Source organism: Prunus persica, chromosome G8, assembly GCF_000346465.2.
Source record: "Prunus persica cultivar Lovell chromosome G8, Prunus_persica_NCBIv2, whole genome shotgun sequence".
Taxonomy (NCBI): Eukaryota; Viridiplantae; Streptophyta; class Magnoliopsida; order Rosales; family Rosaceae; genus Prunus; species Prunus persica.
Window position 1 is genome coordinate 9556502 of NC_034016.1, and position 15264 is coordinate 9571765.

At 37.2% G+C, this 15264-nt stretch overlaps 3 protein-coding genes across 4 annotated transcripts; 2 read left to right on the forward strand and 1 right to left on the reverse strand.

The window, feature by feature from the left end:
* On the forward strand, positions 820 to 6723 carry LOC18768593 (2-carboxy-1,4-naphthoquinone phytyltransferase, chloroplastic). Of its 2 annotated transcripts, none has more exons than XM_007200134.2 (12): positions 820 to 1238; positions 1591 to 1676; positions 1958 to 2204; positions 3097 to 3200; positions 3719 to 3790; positions 3911 to 4049; positions 5135 to 5241; positions 5324 to 5423; positions 5517 to 5555; positions 5653 to 5763; positions 5896 to 5961; positions 6344 to 6723. In XM_007200134.2, exons 2-12 carry the CDS (start codon positions 1591 to 1593, stop codon positions 6476 to 6478), a joined length of 1206 nt encoding a protein of 401 aa, XP_007200196.1. In that variant the 5' UTR covers positions 820 to 1238; the 3' UTR covers positions 6479 to 6723. The 2 variants fall into 2 exon arrangements, with proteins under 2 accessions (XP_007200196.1, XP_020409357.1); XM_020553768.1 differs by having other exon boundaries at positions 824 to 1238; positions 1584 to 1676.
* On the forward strand, positions 8828 to 11536 carry LOC18766521 (14-3-3-like protein 16R). Its single transcript, XM_007200524.2, has 4 exons — positions 8828 to 9459; positions 10046 to 10168; positions 10979 to 11095; positions 11209 to 11536. Exons 1-4 carry the CDS (start codon positions 8974 to 8976, stop codon positions 11269 to 11271), a joined length of 789 nt encoding a protein of 262 aa, XP_007200586.1. The 5' UTR covers positions 8828 to 8973; the 3' UTR covers positions 11272 to 11536.
* On the reverse strand, positions 12399 to 14809 carry LOC109946321 (putative H/ACA ribonucleoprotein complex subunit 1-like protein 1). The gene is made up of 4 exons (XM_020553887.1): positions 14538 to 14809; positions 13924 to 14075; positions 13716 to 13831; positions 12399 to 12841 (listed from the first exon to the last, which is right to left on the reverse strand). Exons 1-4 carry the CDS (start codon positions 14674 to 14676, stop codon positions 12664 to 12666), a joined length of 585 nt encoding a protein of 194 aa, XP_020409476.1. The 5' UTR covers positions 14677 to 14809; the 3' UTR covers positions 12399 to 12663.

The following is a 15264-nucleotide window of genomic DNA, read 5'->3' on the forward strand; positions in this document are numbered from 1 at the left end:
ATATTTTCGTTTGACAAAAAACAAACATAATATTTCTTAAAGACTCAACACGGTCTGGTTCTTCACTAAAACCAAAACCCAAACCAAAAAAGAGCATCGGTTCAATTTAGGCCAAAAATCATTAGAAGAGCGAACCAATCCAAACTTGCCCGATTCTGATTTGATTCTTGCGGTTTTCTAGTTTGGGCCTTAGCCCAAAATTTTAGTCAGTAAAACATGCTGGAGCCCATTTCATTTCACTTTCTCTTGTTTTTCAGCCTTATCTTAAGCCCAGTAGAATTCATTTTTCCTAACACAACTTGTCAACATTCATTCTCTAGTAGGCCCAAGCCCAAATTCATCATCCAGCAAACTTTTAATACAACAAAAAGGAAAAAAAAATGCAACCAAATTACAATCCAACACAGCACAACATAACAAATTACAATCCATCTTCAGAACTGCAATCCTCCATCATAACAAATTACAATCTTGCCACATTTATTAAATATATAAATATATCGGTCTAGTTTGTGGAGGTGGAAAATCAAAATCGGACCCATTTTTGTGCCAATTTTGATTTTTTTAATCAACGCGATTTTTTCGGGCTCGATTTAGTTTGATTTTGTGGTTTCGATACCCACCCTTAATATTTTCTTCTTTTATGATTACTTGCTAACTTTGATCCCTTTTTTTCATTTTGTCACTTAAATTGACAAATATCTTGTCCTTCATTATAACGAGAGGATTGCGTCGCTCACGGAGAGGACGGAGCGGTGTTGACGCCCAGCATATAAGGGTGTTTCAATTTTATTCTTTTTTTAAAAATTTGTATACAAACGATAGTTTAATTTGTTTCTAATTTAAATTATTTACGAGACTCAAACTCGAGTGGAAGGGAGCAACTCACTACCATAGACAACTGGCTCAACCCACGCCTGCCAATTTTTTTTTCTTAAGTTTTGTTTTTAGGGCAAAATTGGTTTTTTTTTTTCTTTCAATAAAGATTTTCCCTTTAAAAGAAACGTAAAATCCAGCTATAATTATCTGATGTGGCATTTGGACAAACCAGACAGACAGAGACTACAGTTATCTTATCCCATGCTAAGATTTTGTTGGTGACTCAGCGATGGTGAGTCTAAGAGACTCTGAAGTGAACTCTCAGGTAAGTGAAGGAAGCTACTGAATCAAAAATAAGAACCCAAATATGATGCTGCAGTTGCTGCTTCTACAACCTTGACCCCCAAGCTAGAACCAAGGTCTTCGCTCCTACTTTTTCCTTGTTCTAGCAGAAGAGCTGTCTTCCTTTGTATTTGATCTTTTTTCTTTCTGCTGAGATTTTTCTATGTTTTAAACTATTTTTTAGGAGAACATTTGCCTACATTTTTTAGTGTTCCAGCTCTAATCTATGCTTTGTAAACTAGTTTTAAGTCAAATGGGGTTGTGGGTTGGCTTCAAATTCTCATCTTGGAATACGGAAAACCAAAGTCTGAGCTTGCACTAGTCAGTTTGTTGTATTTGTAGGCTGCTTTGGGTTATTTTGGTGATTTAGTCATATACATATGTTTGTATAAGAATTACAATTATCTTTCCCTTGATTGTAGATAACAGATGGCAACCACATTCTGCAATCTTAACACTGGGTTTGGTCTGACAAAACTAAATGAGTACCACCTGAAGCAGATAGTCTCCAAAAGGCAAGTTCCAATATAATAACTTTTCTGCAATTTGGGTGCTTGGTTTTTGTGATTTCTGAGTCTGGATGAAAAGATAATGTACTTTTTGTCAATCTGTTTTCCCTTCTTCTTGCTATGTGGTTAAGATTTTTGTCTTTAAGAAGTTGATATTATAATTTGCTTATTAGTTTCTTTTGAACCTAACTGCAAATAGCAATTCAGCTTAATTTGGATGTAATATGAATAGCTGACGTGTCTGATGTTATCTCGTTATCCAATTACTGACATTTCTCATATCTCAGGTCTTATGGAGGCTGTGGAAGATTGTCCTGTTTCTCCTGTAATGCTCAAAGAGTTTTCCATAGGGTTTGTAGAAGAGAATTAGAGGCTAAACAGTGGCAATATTGTGGACAGGCCTTTGTCAACAATAAGGCGGACTATTCTAACACTATCCGTGAAGAGAATAAAGAAGTGGATATTTCTAAAACAACCTTGATATGGAGGGCAATAAAGTTACCAATATACTCCGTTGCATTGGTTCCTCTCACTGTGAGTCCTTTTAATGCATAAAGCTCTGTTTCTAGTAAGATTCATAAAGAGCATGATTGTTAGGTTGATATGATGCATTCTTGATCAAGTGAACCCTTTTTTCTGTATATATAAATATATATATATATATATATATATATTTGTGTGTGTATTGTTCGTAGAACCACAACAGTTGAATATACATCGTTCTTTCTCTATATGCACGTGCCATGTTTTATATAGTATTCATCGATACAGTCTTACTGTGTTCGCCAAATAGAAGGCCAGTCTAATACTTCTTGCAGATGTTGAGAAACACTTCACGAAAATTTACAAAGGTGAACTTGCCTATCAATATAGGGAAAATACTGTGACTTAAGAAATCCTATTCGAAAAAGATGAACCCTTGATCGTTGGTTTGGGAGTGAATCCAAATTTTCAGTTGCCAGCCTTTGAAATAGCAAAAAAGGAAAACAGATCATTTAAGAATGATCTGGAACGGATGTATGTATTATAACTTCTTTCCTTTTTTTTTTCTATGGCTGAGACATCCAATGAGCATGTACATGTATTATAACAGCACATAAGGGACTAACTTCCACTAGAATGTTTCATTCTATGAGCATAAATTACAATTTTTCAGGTTTAACTCATGAATATATTATGTCCTCTCTTTCATCACTTCCTCTTAAGTTTAAAGTATAGCACTCCTTGGGGTGCTTAGTGGCATAGCTCCTTCTCTCTTGAGTCTCTTACAGACACGTATAACCTTCGACTTACAATTTTGTTTCTGTTGCTTTTAATATAATGCAGTCACTTCTATTACACTTTTCGCTTTCTTCAATATGCTCTGAATGATATACACTTCCTTGCCTCGTGCTGACTATCTTCACCGACTTGCTTTCTTAAATAGGTAGGTAGTGCAGCTGCTTATTTGCAGACAGGCATGTTTTCAGCTTGGCATTATTCTGTTCTTTTGGTTTCCTCGGTTCTTATCATCACTTGGCTCAACCTAAGGTATACATAGTAAATACTTCCCAGAGTAAGTTTGAGTATAACTTGAATCTAAGCAAGCTTGACCATGGATCTGAAATTGACAAATTATATTTCATGAGTTAGTTTTTTTGTGATGGACCAAATTTTCCTACATCAACCACACAAGCATACTATGTTTTGGGGATGCATACATACATGGCAGGTTAATGTAGTGGAAAGGCCATACAGAGTCTATTTCACAAAATGCATATGTTCAGATAAGCTTTCTTGAGATGCTGTAGATATCATATCCTTAGCATGATAACTTGCCTTGCCTCCCTATGGCCTAGATGGGTATATATCATATCCTTACCATGAAAAGTGTGTTGGCCTAAAACATGAAGATCAGTAACTAGACGCTCAGGTTATGAGTTTCTCCATATGATTTTGCTACCCTCTAAGATGTCGACCATTGGCAGACTGCTCATTACCTTGATATCATAAATGTGTTTACTCCTTTCTCCTGGACTGTTAAAATTCTTGTATTCGTCAACTTGCAGCAACGATGTTTACGATTTCGATACAGGAGCTGATAAAGATAAGAAAGAATCAGTTGTAAATCTGGTGGGCAGGTAAATTTTATTTTTCTGCCTTCTATATTAGTGAATTTAGTTTGTCTGTTTTTCCCCCCAATCTTGTGTTGTCATGTCCAATATTAATTGCCTATTTTGTTTGGTAATGTGCTCCCTAAGCCGTACAGGCACTCTTGTTGCTGCCTACTTGTTACTTGCTCTTGGCTTCTTGGGGCTTGCTTGGGTATCTTTTGAGGCAGGAAATATGCGTGCAATATTATTACTCGCTTGTGCAATCATGTGTGGTTATATATATCAGGTATGTAGAATGATGCCTATGAGATGAATTATATTAATCTGAAAAAAAGAAATCTGTATCTTTGATGATCTACTTTAGCAGACAAAATATTCAAGTCAATCTTGGATAGTGATGCAACACTCACAGCAGCATAATACATAGGAGTAATCTTTTGCTGTATGTGGAGTCTTACTATTCTTGGTATTTCCCCAATGTTTTGTTGCTTTGTAGTTATTTAAGATCTGGAGTTGTTAGGGTTTGTTCTATTATGAAAAAATTTATGTTGTTGTTTGGAGGCAATCTTTCGGAAATTAACAATTTTAAAAGGGAGAGTTCTCTTCAGGCCAAAAAATGGCAGAGAGAGTTCTCTTATATTGCTCATGCAATTTGAGATCCTTATTTTGGTAGCTATGGAAACAAACAAAAGCTTAGATGATACCAAAAGGATCTGATTAAGGACTGAACACTTTTTACCTTAACCGATCGGGGGGCTGCAACGCTTGAGAATGTGGCTAGAAAAGCACTCCAACTCATAGGGGGATCATGCGAGCATGCCTCGCGCACACACATAAGAAAAAGAAGAAGGAAAGGAAAAAGCTCGTCCCCTTGAGTCAGAGTTGAATTAATTGCTGTGTTGATAAGGCTATCCATTGTTTCTGTGTCGAATTAAGTTTCTGTGATTAATAGCAACTTAACCATAGAAGCTAATTTATTTAGTGCATTATTGATAGCAGGCTGAATTTTCTGAGCGTGTTTGGTAATGTTAAAGAAATGCATGTTATATTTGTGTGATTAAACACAAAAAATGTAGTCAAAATATAAAGTGATCTACATTTTTTTCTCATGCTGAATGCTTGTTGAATGTTTATGCAACCAAGCGTTGGCAATGTGACCAATTTCAACATTGTACCATTACCACTTCCAAGTTATTATCTTATTGATGTCGAACGTCTTCTCTTTTTTTGTTGTCTATATTTTTCTTTTCAATCATTCAATGCAAAATGAATTTGATTGTTCATAATGGCTTGCTTTGTGGCCAGTCGTAACTTCCCAACTATGCATCAGAAACAACATCTTTTTACATCTGTTCTAATGCTGAGTTGCAGTGTCCACCATTTCGGTTAAGTTACCAAGGATTGGGAGAGCCGTTGTGCTTTGCAGCATTTGGTCCATTCGCTACTACAGCTTTTTATTTATTGCAGGGAAGCACAAGGTTAAATAACTTGACCAAATTGCCGTGGTTTTGAATTTAAGTTTTGCGAGTCTTAGATAATTAATATTGGTTGTCTTGACAGGGAAATGGTCCATCTTCCCATTACTGGTTCAATTCTTTCTTCATCACTCCTTATTGGCATAACAACAGCCTTAATCCTGTTCTGTAGTCACTTTCATCAGGTAGTTTTCATTTTTCTATTTCGAGAAATCTTTGGGCTTTCCGGGCTTATTGTATTTCAGATACATAGCTGACATGAATGTCATGCCACTCAGATTGAAGGAGACAAGGCTGTAGGAAAAATGTCCCCTCTGGTACATACACTTAACTGAGCCCTGATGTGTTTAAACCTAAAATGAGATCATGTACCGTCGGTCTGATTGTTTTATTTGTATTGGCATTGGTATACAGGTTAGGCTTGGCACGAAAAGAGGATTAGTGGTAGTGAAGTTGGCAATTATAGGACTCTATGTTCTCACTTTCACCTTTGGTCTAAGCAGCGCTCTTCCTTTTACTTGTATTGTAAGTTATATGTAACTATTAAATTATATGCTTATTGGTGGGGACTGAAATTGAGGTTTCTTACTGTCATTTCTGCCTAGTAGTTGTTTCTATTCTATATATCAGTCTGAGTTTGAGGATGGCTTCTTTCAGTTTCTATGTGCCCTGACCTTGCCAATTGCAAGACTGGTGGTTAGCTATGTTGAAGAAAACCACAATGTAAGTACTAAACTTGTGTAGAACAATGGCAAAAAGAAAATTCGTCCGACATATGCGTAGAATTCAAATTGCTCTTGATTCTGTTCTCACTGTTATATGATTCCTACTGCATCTAAAGGTGCATGAAGATGCAGTTACTGAAAAATAGGGTACAATGTCATTCGTGTCACTTCACTCTCGTCCCTGAAGCAATAGGAATGACACAATATGTTTGTTTTGCACCATGATTAGTAGGAAACTGGACCTGTTTGAACAGTGCACCAACGAGCTTGGGGCTGGCGAAAATATGACCTTAAATCTGAAACTAAGGAATACATACATCTTACAACTCCCCCTTAAACTGATTGCAGATTTGCTTACATGAATTTCCTTTTTCTTGCAGGACAAACATAAAATATTCATGGCAAAGTATTACTGTGTGAGGTTGCATTCTTTATTTGGAGCTGCATTGGCTGCTGGACTCGTGTTACCGAGAATGGTCCCTAAAATAAATATCGCAAGGTTGGGATTCTCATAGAGCTTTTCAATTTCTCAGAATCTGTAGTAGACGTAGGGACGATATGCCAAGTTTTTTGGCTTCAGAGGCAGAGTTATGGCTCTTGGCAACATGCCTGTATGCACTTTTTTTTTTCTTTCAAGTTTCCAATGCTATAGAAGAAACTGTGGCACTGGCAGCAGCAAACACTGAAAACACTGGATAAAATTATGCACCTTTGTTCCATTTTAAAATATTTCCCTCCTGAAATGTCAAGTTTAACGCTAAGAAAAATCGTTTTTAAAAGAACACTTTTAAGATAAATAGATTTGTCAAAAGACCTACTAGTATAGTGGTTTGGAGTAAATGCTCCTCGAAACAAGGTCCTGGGTTCGAATCCTAGTTTTCATATTGTGTATGTGAGTTTAGTGTAAAAAAAAATTTAACTAATGGATTTGAAAAGGCAGTTGCATGACTAAAGCAATTTTTTTCTTCTTTTCTAGCCAGAAATTAATGCACTTAAATTAGCCCTCTGAGATCGAAGTTGACTGAGAGACTTTGTGTCTAAATATTTGTTTCTAAGAGATGCTGTCGTTGTTCCCCCTCTCTCTCAAGGGTCAAGTTGCTTGTTGATCAAGTCATGTCTTAACATGTAAATTAAATATTTATTAAATAACACATATACAAATTAAATTAAATCTGTAACACGTGACGTGCTAGTGTCCTTTTCCTACATGGTTTAGGATTAGGGTTATTTATAGGGAAACTAGGGTTGAGATGCTTTATTTGGTAGTTTCCTAGGCCGTTTAGGATTGTTGGGGGATTGTATATAAATAAAGTGTCAAAGCCTGCAAAACGTACCAGTACTAATTGTTGGTATGTTTTGAACAGAGAAGGGAGAAGATTGAGTTTTTGAGTGTGAGGAAATTAACGACCTACATATGGCAGAGGCAATATCATCAACCTTAGATTCAGAATGGCCCCCAAGCCACGTTCTGCATTTGATACTAGAAAAGTTGACATCAACCTCCGACAATATCCGGTTTGGCACAGTTTGCAAGCATTGGCGATCCGTAGCTTTGGATCAGAAGCCGCGGCCCCTCAAATCATGTCACAAACAACTTCCTATATATGTTGATTATCACCGACGACCAAGACAACCGCGACGCCACCGGAATTAGCAACAAGGCTATTATGGATTGAGGAGTCAAAATTTGGATTCTTATTGAAGTTGTTTACTATAAGTTGTTTATTAAATTCCCTGAATTGGAATTGAAACCAATTTTATTATTAAAATTCCCTTGTTCTAGATAAATTATTTTATTGCAAATTTTTGTTGGGTTTTATTGGATGGAAAACTTGGAATTTAAAAATTTGTGTGGGATATACTAGGTAAAAAAGATGAATTCATGATGGGTTCGTTCTTCAAAATCATAATACCACCTCAAGAGTCTCATTCCTTCATGTGGAGAAAAACATAGTTGCAACGGGGTCCCCTATTTTGTTATCACCGACCAATAATATTATGCTACGTAGAAGTGTCATCATGAGTGTGTAGCGCTATTGGTCAGGATAGCAAAATAAAATAGTGATATCCTCGTTACATGGAAGTCTTTCTCCTTCATGTGAAATAATTCTATGACCACTATGAATTAATAAATATGTCATCAATATTAAAATTCGATAAACTTCAAAACAGCAAAGCAAAAATTAAACAAAAAAGTGGTGTTCCATACCTTTAATATGCTCCCAAGTGGCCTTGATAATATGCTCCCAAGTGGTCCTGATATGGATGACGTAAATCCCCGTCGTGTCGGGTCCCCAACCCTAAGGGGAGAAATTAAAGGGGAAAATCAGGGGCAAGTACAAGGATCCTCAAATTTTAAAAATCCTCGGTCGGGGATGAGAGATGGTATTGTTATCCCCATCTCCATATCCGGCCTGATAAGTAACATATTTATTTTTTATTTATATATAAAATAGTCATGTATGGTTATGATATAATCTAATATTTCTTGAATTTTGTTATATGAATTGAGATTATTTTGAGTTGTTGAATTGAAATTTATAATTTAATTGAATGATAATTTAAGATGAAATTTAAGTAATATAGAATAAATATTTTTTGAATGAAAAATCGGGCAGTGGGTTTGGAAGGTAGCCCCCGACGGGACCAGGATTCCTCGAAATCTTTTTATCGAGGATAAGGAGTGAGATGGGAAGCGGGTACAAGGTTGGTATTCCCATATCTAACCCTGAATCGGCCCAATTGCCATCCCTAACCCCAAACCGGCCCAATTACCATCCCAAAATCCTGAATTCAAATCTCATGTCCCTACTTTCGTGATTCAAATAGAAGTACCTCAAGCTAAAAAATAATAATAATAAAGAAAAAAATAATTATATATTATATATACACACCTATATAAACGAGTCTCGTCTGCCCTTCCTTTCTCTCTCTTCTTGTCCTCTCTCTCTCGTTCAAAATCCCCAAATCCCCAAATCCAGTTTCTGAATTCCATTTTCGAACCCCATCAATGGCTACCCCATCCCCACGCGAAGAGAACGTATACGTGGCCAAGCTGGCCGAGCAAGCGGAGCGCTACGAGGAGATGGTGGAGTTCATGGAGAAGGTCGTCTCCTCCGTCCCCGAAGGCGAAGAACCCACAGTCGAAGAGCGCAACCTCCTCTCCGTCGCCTATAAGAACGTGATCGGCGCTCGCCGTGCCTCGTGGCGCATCGTGTCGTCGATCGAGCAGAAGGAGGAGAGCCGCGGCAACAGCGATCACGTGGCCACCATCAAGGACTACAGGGCACGGATCGAGAACGAGCTCTCTAACATCTGCGGTGGGATTCTCAAGCTTCTTGACTCCAAGCTCGTGCCGTCGGCCAACGTCGGCGATTCCAAGGTGTTTTATCTGAAGATGAAGGGAGATTACCATAGGTATTTGGCTGAATTCAAGACTGGAAATGAGCGTAAGGAGGCTGCTGAGAATACCCTCAATGCCTATAAGGCTGCTCAGGTTTGGTTTGATTTTGATTTCATTTGGTTGCTCTTTGTGGCTATTTATAATATAAATTGTGGATTTTTTTCTTCAAATTTGAATACTTTTGTAAATATGGTTGTATATTATGCATCCCCTTGTTTGGTTGTTTCTGATGAATTTATTAGATCGAATTTTCATTTGTTTGGTTGGGAATAATTGAAAAATGGGTACCAAGGCTTGATTTGGTTGAGGATATGTTCACTGCTTGCTTATCAGCGCTGGTTTCAGAGATCATTTCTGCAATCTTTTGGTGTCCATGATTTTGGAATTGATTTTTTGTTTGGTAAATGATTCTATTGGTAATGGTTTTTCTTTGTGACCATGGGAATAGGGAAATCAAGTGATATTTCTTTTTCATGTGCTTAATTCCAAATGGTATTAGTTAAGGCCAACCTATAGAAATCTGTTTCTTCTAGTTAATTTTGAATCACATGATTTTTCTTGTCAATTAAAGATATATGTTACTGTGTTATTCATGCTTTGAGGTTACAGCGTTTTAAATTCATTCTGTTCATCAGTTGATGTGATATTTCCCGTGTTTGTTATAATACTCTGTTTGCAGGATATCGCGAACTCTGAGCTGGCCCCAACTCATCCCATCCGTTTAGGATTGGCTTTGAACTTCTCTGTGTTTTACTACGAGATTTTAAATTCTCCCGATCGGGCTTGCAATCTTGCCAAGCAGGTGAGGAAATTCTTTATGAATAAGTGCTAAGAATCCTACTTCCGAATCATATGTTTGACTCTGTTGGTATATTTCTATTTCCCCCCAATAGAGTAATGTTGTGTTTGATATTATGTTATTGGGGTGAATGTAATGAATCTCTTGAATTTGAACGCACAAAAGGAAACTAGGTCTTGTGATGATGCCTCCAAAATGTGTTCTATTTTTCTCACATGTGTTTTGACTTGCCTACTTCTAAGAAAACAAATGCTTGCCACAAAAAGATAAGGCTCTGTATTTTTGCCTTCTCAGAGCTCACAAATTTGCAGTTCTAGCTCATCCCTCCTTTGACATCTCTTCTCTCTTCCCCCTCTCATTCACGCACACAACGAACTCAGAAATGTGTTTTTTCCCCCTCATTGTTAAGAGTTGCAGCCAAACTTGTGATGCTGACTATATATGCAGAGACCATTATCTGCTTGCCAAATGGAAGACACAAGTTATTCAATTCATGTCAGCATGCTTATTAGTAATTTGATTATGTTCGTAATGTTTAATACTTGAAACCTCATGGATAAGATAAAGGGATTTAGGACTGTTTTATTTCATCTTTATCTTTATTGCCTGCTATTTTGTGCATCAAAGTGATTATTCATCTTTATTGCCATTTTATTTTCAAGAATTTGTTTCTGCTGATCTGGATTATCAGTTATATATATTTTCTTGTAGAACTATTGATTATATGTTCTTTCCTGTGCTTTCTTAAAAGATTTCTCATTTTGGTTTCATGTTTTCTAAATTTTTTTTGTTTCCTTTTTATGTTTCAACTAGGCTTTTGATGAAGCCATTGCAGAGCTGGACACACTGGGAGAGGATTCGTACAAGGATAGCACTTTGATAATGCAACTTCTTCGTGATAATCTCACATTGTGGACTTCAGATATGCAGGTTGGTCCCTATATATCAATCGGTCTACACCCACAAATACGTGTGTTCATGCTTTTGTACTTTTTATTTATTTAATTGTTGATTATTTATATCATTTGTTTGCATGCGTTTAGGATGACGGAGCAGATGAGATCAAAGAAGCTGCACCCAAGCCTCAGGCTGAGCAGCAGCAGTGAAGTTAATTGTCCTTGGTGTTATGTCTCCAGGCACCATGAGCCTCTAGGAATTCATACCCTGAATTATGAATTTTTGAGGCACTGCTAGAACTCTTGTGTGTTTCTTTTTTCTTTTTTCTCTTTATGGTTTTTTTTTTTTTTTTTAGTGTTCAAGTACTCAGTTTCTATAAATGATTGCTGGAGAATGAAAGTTCTGATTCTTCATCTATTCCCATTGCGTAATTCTTCGCGGTTTCATTCTTTTAAATGAAATGGTGAATCTGTATATGTGCGTCGGTCCTGTTTGCATTTTAGAGCCTTCTGTAAATGGTGGATGAAAAAATCAACCTATTTTTTTAACCAACGAGTTACATGGCAAGGTGTACGATTGTTCATGGGGTCTTGCGGTAAAAATGAGACAAGGGACAAGATTGTTATGCTTGAATATACGTATAAATTTATGAAGGTTAATTCCTGTGTTTGTTGGTTAGTTGGTTTGATGGCCTGCTTTAAAAGTTGGTTCTCATAGTTTTTGGGATCATCATATTCATCCCTTTTTGGCTGGATAGTGATCCATCTCTCTAGCCTGTGCCACTATTGATTCCATTTATTTTCAACCAAACAATTGATAAGTAAACAAAAATCACATGAATTTTGATTTCCTTCTCGTTCTATTCCTTCCCATTCCACCAATCTAATACCACCTGAAGATTTTATACATGTTGGGTTGAGTTGGTATTTCTTTATGTCTCGCAAAAAAGCACTTTGTATTTCATCCCATAGTTACAAGGGATGAGAGAATTTGTAAAGCATAATGGACATAAACCAGGAAAAACGAAAGTTAACTGAAACCGAAGGATTGAAGCAAATCTTGAACACTTGATTACGAAAAAAATTACCAAAACAAACACTTAGGGAGGCGATGGTTTGACAATGATTGTCAAACCTTAACCAATATTAGTAGAGGCCTAGAAGCGATACCAATGGAGGTTAATGAAAGAAGCAAAGAAATAAAGCTCTTACACTGGCTTTGTAGAGTTCAAAAGCTTGATGGAAATGACTAGAGAAGACGTTGGTCCTTCGGGTATTTGATATTGGAGGACATAGACAATACTCAATGAGGATTGAGTATTTCAGTACGTAACAAATGGTACCAAAGCCTGGATGAGATCCATTATCCAGGCACTTTTTCAAAACAGATTTTATAAATTCAGAATAAACATCTATGATTAAATCTCCACTCAAGTCCAGATTGCAGCAAGGATAAAACTACAATACGCAGTAAAATAAATAATCCATTAACCACATGTCAACACCAAAATCAGCATATAATGGTGATTTTTGTGAGCCCCCAGTGCGCATCCTGAAATGACCACGCAAAATGGGGCACTAGAAATATTACAAAATGCTATTCTAAAATCTCCCTCTGCCCCTGAAGCCACCACCACGGCTACCACCCCTTGGGGGGCCTCTGCCGCCCCTTGGAGCACCCCTTCCACGAAAAGCACCACCTCCACGGCCACCACCACGAAAAGCACCACCTCTGCCTCCACCACGGCCTCCACCTCGAGAAAAAGCTGGTTTCTGTCCCCTGCAACAAAACCATCCATTTAAATTCTTTGAATGAAAAAGACATGTTTTAAGATACTTCAAGTGTCACTCACAAGCACGGATTCATGCATCAAGAGAATAATATGACAACTAATAAAGACGAGGAGTGGAAGAAGACCTTTTTTATGCTACTAAATACAAATGACAACACAAAACCACACTCACTGGTAGACTGAGGATTTACTTTTGGGGGAGAGAACTAATGACAATAACTGATAAGATCAAAAATAATTAAGACCATATCACTAAAATCAACAATGAAGCTAACCCACAAAGGGAATCGATAAGAGTGACCAAAATGAGCCATGGATCAGCCATAAAATTAGCTTCTAGATAAACCATATAAAAACACATTTTATCAACCAACTCCTGCTGTTATCAAACAGAAAAGTTGAAGATAGGCCGAAAAATAAAGAGTTCATTGAGAAGGTGCCCAAAGAACTCATGGAACATCTCTAACAAGTAGTACTTGGTCCAACAATGTGACCACGAGTAAGCTAGAGAGATTAGCTTTTGCTTGTCCTATTAGCTTGAAACCAAAGCCTGACCTCAAGTTGACAGTATAGAAGACTGACTTTGTCATCCTAATCAAAGCACGAATCATGCTGTCACACTAAAATAAAAACTCAGGACATCAAACTTGAGATTACATTAGCATAAAACCCCATCCCCTGCCAACTTCTTGATAATGGCCACATTGGAATAAGGGCAGACAGTGATATGGAATGATATAGGCTTTTTGCAGTTGTTCATCACAAGGCATGCGTTGTAGAGTAGAGCAAACAAGTGAACCTTATCATTATTTCAACTCAAATATGACAAAGCCATCTAAATAATGCAGAAGTAAAGCATACTTTGGCTGTGGAAGAAATCTTTCAAGAGGAAGAAGCTTTGCTGGGTCAATATAGAACTTATCGCCCTGTGAATATGAAGTTGCCACAATGCCTTCCATCACTTTAATTGAGAATAACTACAATTGCAACACAAAACACCATAGTACATGTTAGTACTAAACACAAGCTACAAGGAGTTGGCATCATAAAGGCGCACAAGAGGACTTACAGATTCATTGATTGGACCAAATATTTCATCAACCTTCCCTATCTGAGTCATGTTCTGCAGATAGATAGGGGCATTAAAATAGGGCACCTTCTTCGCATTTGTGAGCTTTGTGACTGCGTCACCTTCACACGCATGAAGAAATGTCGAAACCTCTGCACACCCAAAAGGTGTCATTACAAGTCTCAACAATCAACAAATCATCTAGTAAGAAAAAGAAACAGATTTTCTAATATATCTCTATTTGCTTTCCGAGTAAAAACCAGGAAGACAAATATAAATCAGATATCTAACATGTTAATTAGTGACTTGAAAAACAAAAATAACTATATTGACACCCTAATACTACTCAAACTGTAGCACCAAACCAATTTTTTTTCCTTTACAGTAACTGAAACATATTTCCACCAACTCAAAGTTTCTAACTACCAGATCATTTCTCAACAAACTTGACAGCCATAAAACCAAAATATATGATAACAACAAAGTTGAAACCTTCAGGGAAAACCTAAATCCCCATTAAACAGAAGAAACAGAAACAATTACCAAATGGGATTTTTCCTTTCATTGAAAACCCAACAAGGTGAAGAAAAGCTGAGAAAGAATAATGAACAGACCTACGACTTCAGAAGGAGGACCCTCATCGCGGTAGCCACGGCCACCTCCACCACGGCCACCTCCTCCGCGGCCGCCTCTAAAGCCGCCGCCACCACCGCGGCTGCCCCTAAACCCACCGCCGCCTCTTGGAGGACGCATGATTTTTCGCTGATGAAGGAATGAGGAGCTCTGAGTGTTGCTTTTGGGGGAAGGGTGGCTTTCCAATACAACGAATGGCTTAGGGTTTTAGAGTGTTTAGGGTTTTGATGCTCACTGGGGCCTGCACTTGCCTATGCCTTCAAATTACTAAAATACCACTGCGTCCGATCATTTACAAGAAATATATAAATAAATAAATAAAATAATTCCTTTTTCATTTTTTTCCCATTTCCTAACCACAATTTAATATATAAAAATTAGGCAAAAAGCCATTTGTAGTCTCTTTAGTTTGTCAGTTTTTCCACTTGGGTCCCTGTAGTTTTAAATTTTGCATTTTTATCCTTGTAGTTGTTAATTTTGTGAATGTTATCCTTATAGTTTTCAATTCAAAGCAATTTAAGGACACATTTCAATTTTTGTCAAAATTCCTTTCAATTTTGGTAAGTTCTGAATTTTTTATCACGTGCCACTCACATAGAGGGGTATTTTGGTCAACTTGGGTCAAATTTCTTCCAAATTTCAACCCATATATGTAAATTTTTTGGAGAACCTTAAGCGCCAAAATCGCTCCTAAAATGGATGGGAACA

Excerpts from the sequence above, each read along its gene's own strand:
- LOC18768593 (XM_007200134.2), top strand. The coding sequence starts at position 1,591 with ATGGCAACCACATTCTGCAATCTTAACACTGGGTTTGGTCTGACAAAA. Across the intron at positions 2,205-3,096 it reads TTGCATTGGTTCCTCTCACT|GTAGGTAGTGCAGCTGCTTA; the intron begins GTGAGTCCTTTT and ends TTTCTTAAATAG. Across the intron at positions 4,050-5,134 it reads TGTGTGGTTATATATATCAG|TGTCCACCATTTCGGTTAAG; the intron begins GTATGTAGAATG and ends GCTGAGTTGCAG.
- LOC18766521 (XM_007200524.2), top strand. The coding sequence starts at position 8,974 with ATGGCTACCCCATCCCCACGCGAAGAGAACGTATACGTGGCCAAGCTG. Across the intron at positions 10,169-10,978 it reads CTTGCAATCTTGCCAAGCAG|GCTTTTGATGAAGCCATTGC; the intron begins GTGAGGAAATTC and ends TGTTTCAACTAG. Across the intron at positions 11,096-11,208 it reads TGTGGACTTCAGATATGCAG|GATGACGGAGCAGATGAGAT; the intron begins GTTGGTCCCTAT and ends GCATGCGTTTAG.
- LOC109946321 (XM_020553887.1), bottom strand. The coding sequence starts at position 14,676 with ATGCGTCCTCCAAGAGGCGGCGGTGGGTTTAGGGGCAGCCGCGGTGGT. Across the intron at positions 14,076-14,537 it reads TCCTCCTTCTGAAGTCGTAG|AGGTTTCGACATTTCTTCAT; the intron begins GTCTGTTCATTA and ends TTGGGTGTGCAG. Across the intron at positions 12,842-13,715 it reads AGATTTCTTCCACAGCCAAA|GGGACAGAAACCAGCTTTTT; the intron begins GTATGCTTTACT and ends GTTTTGTTGCAG.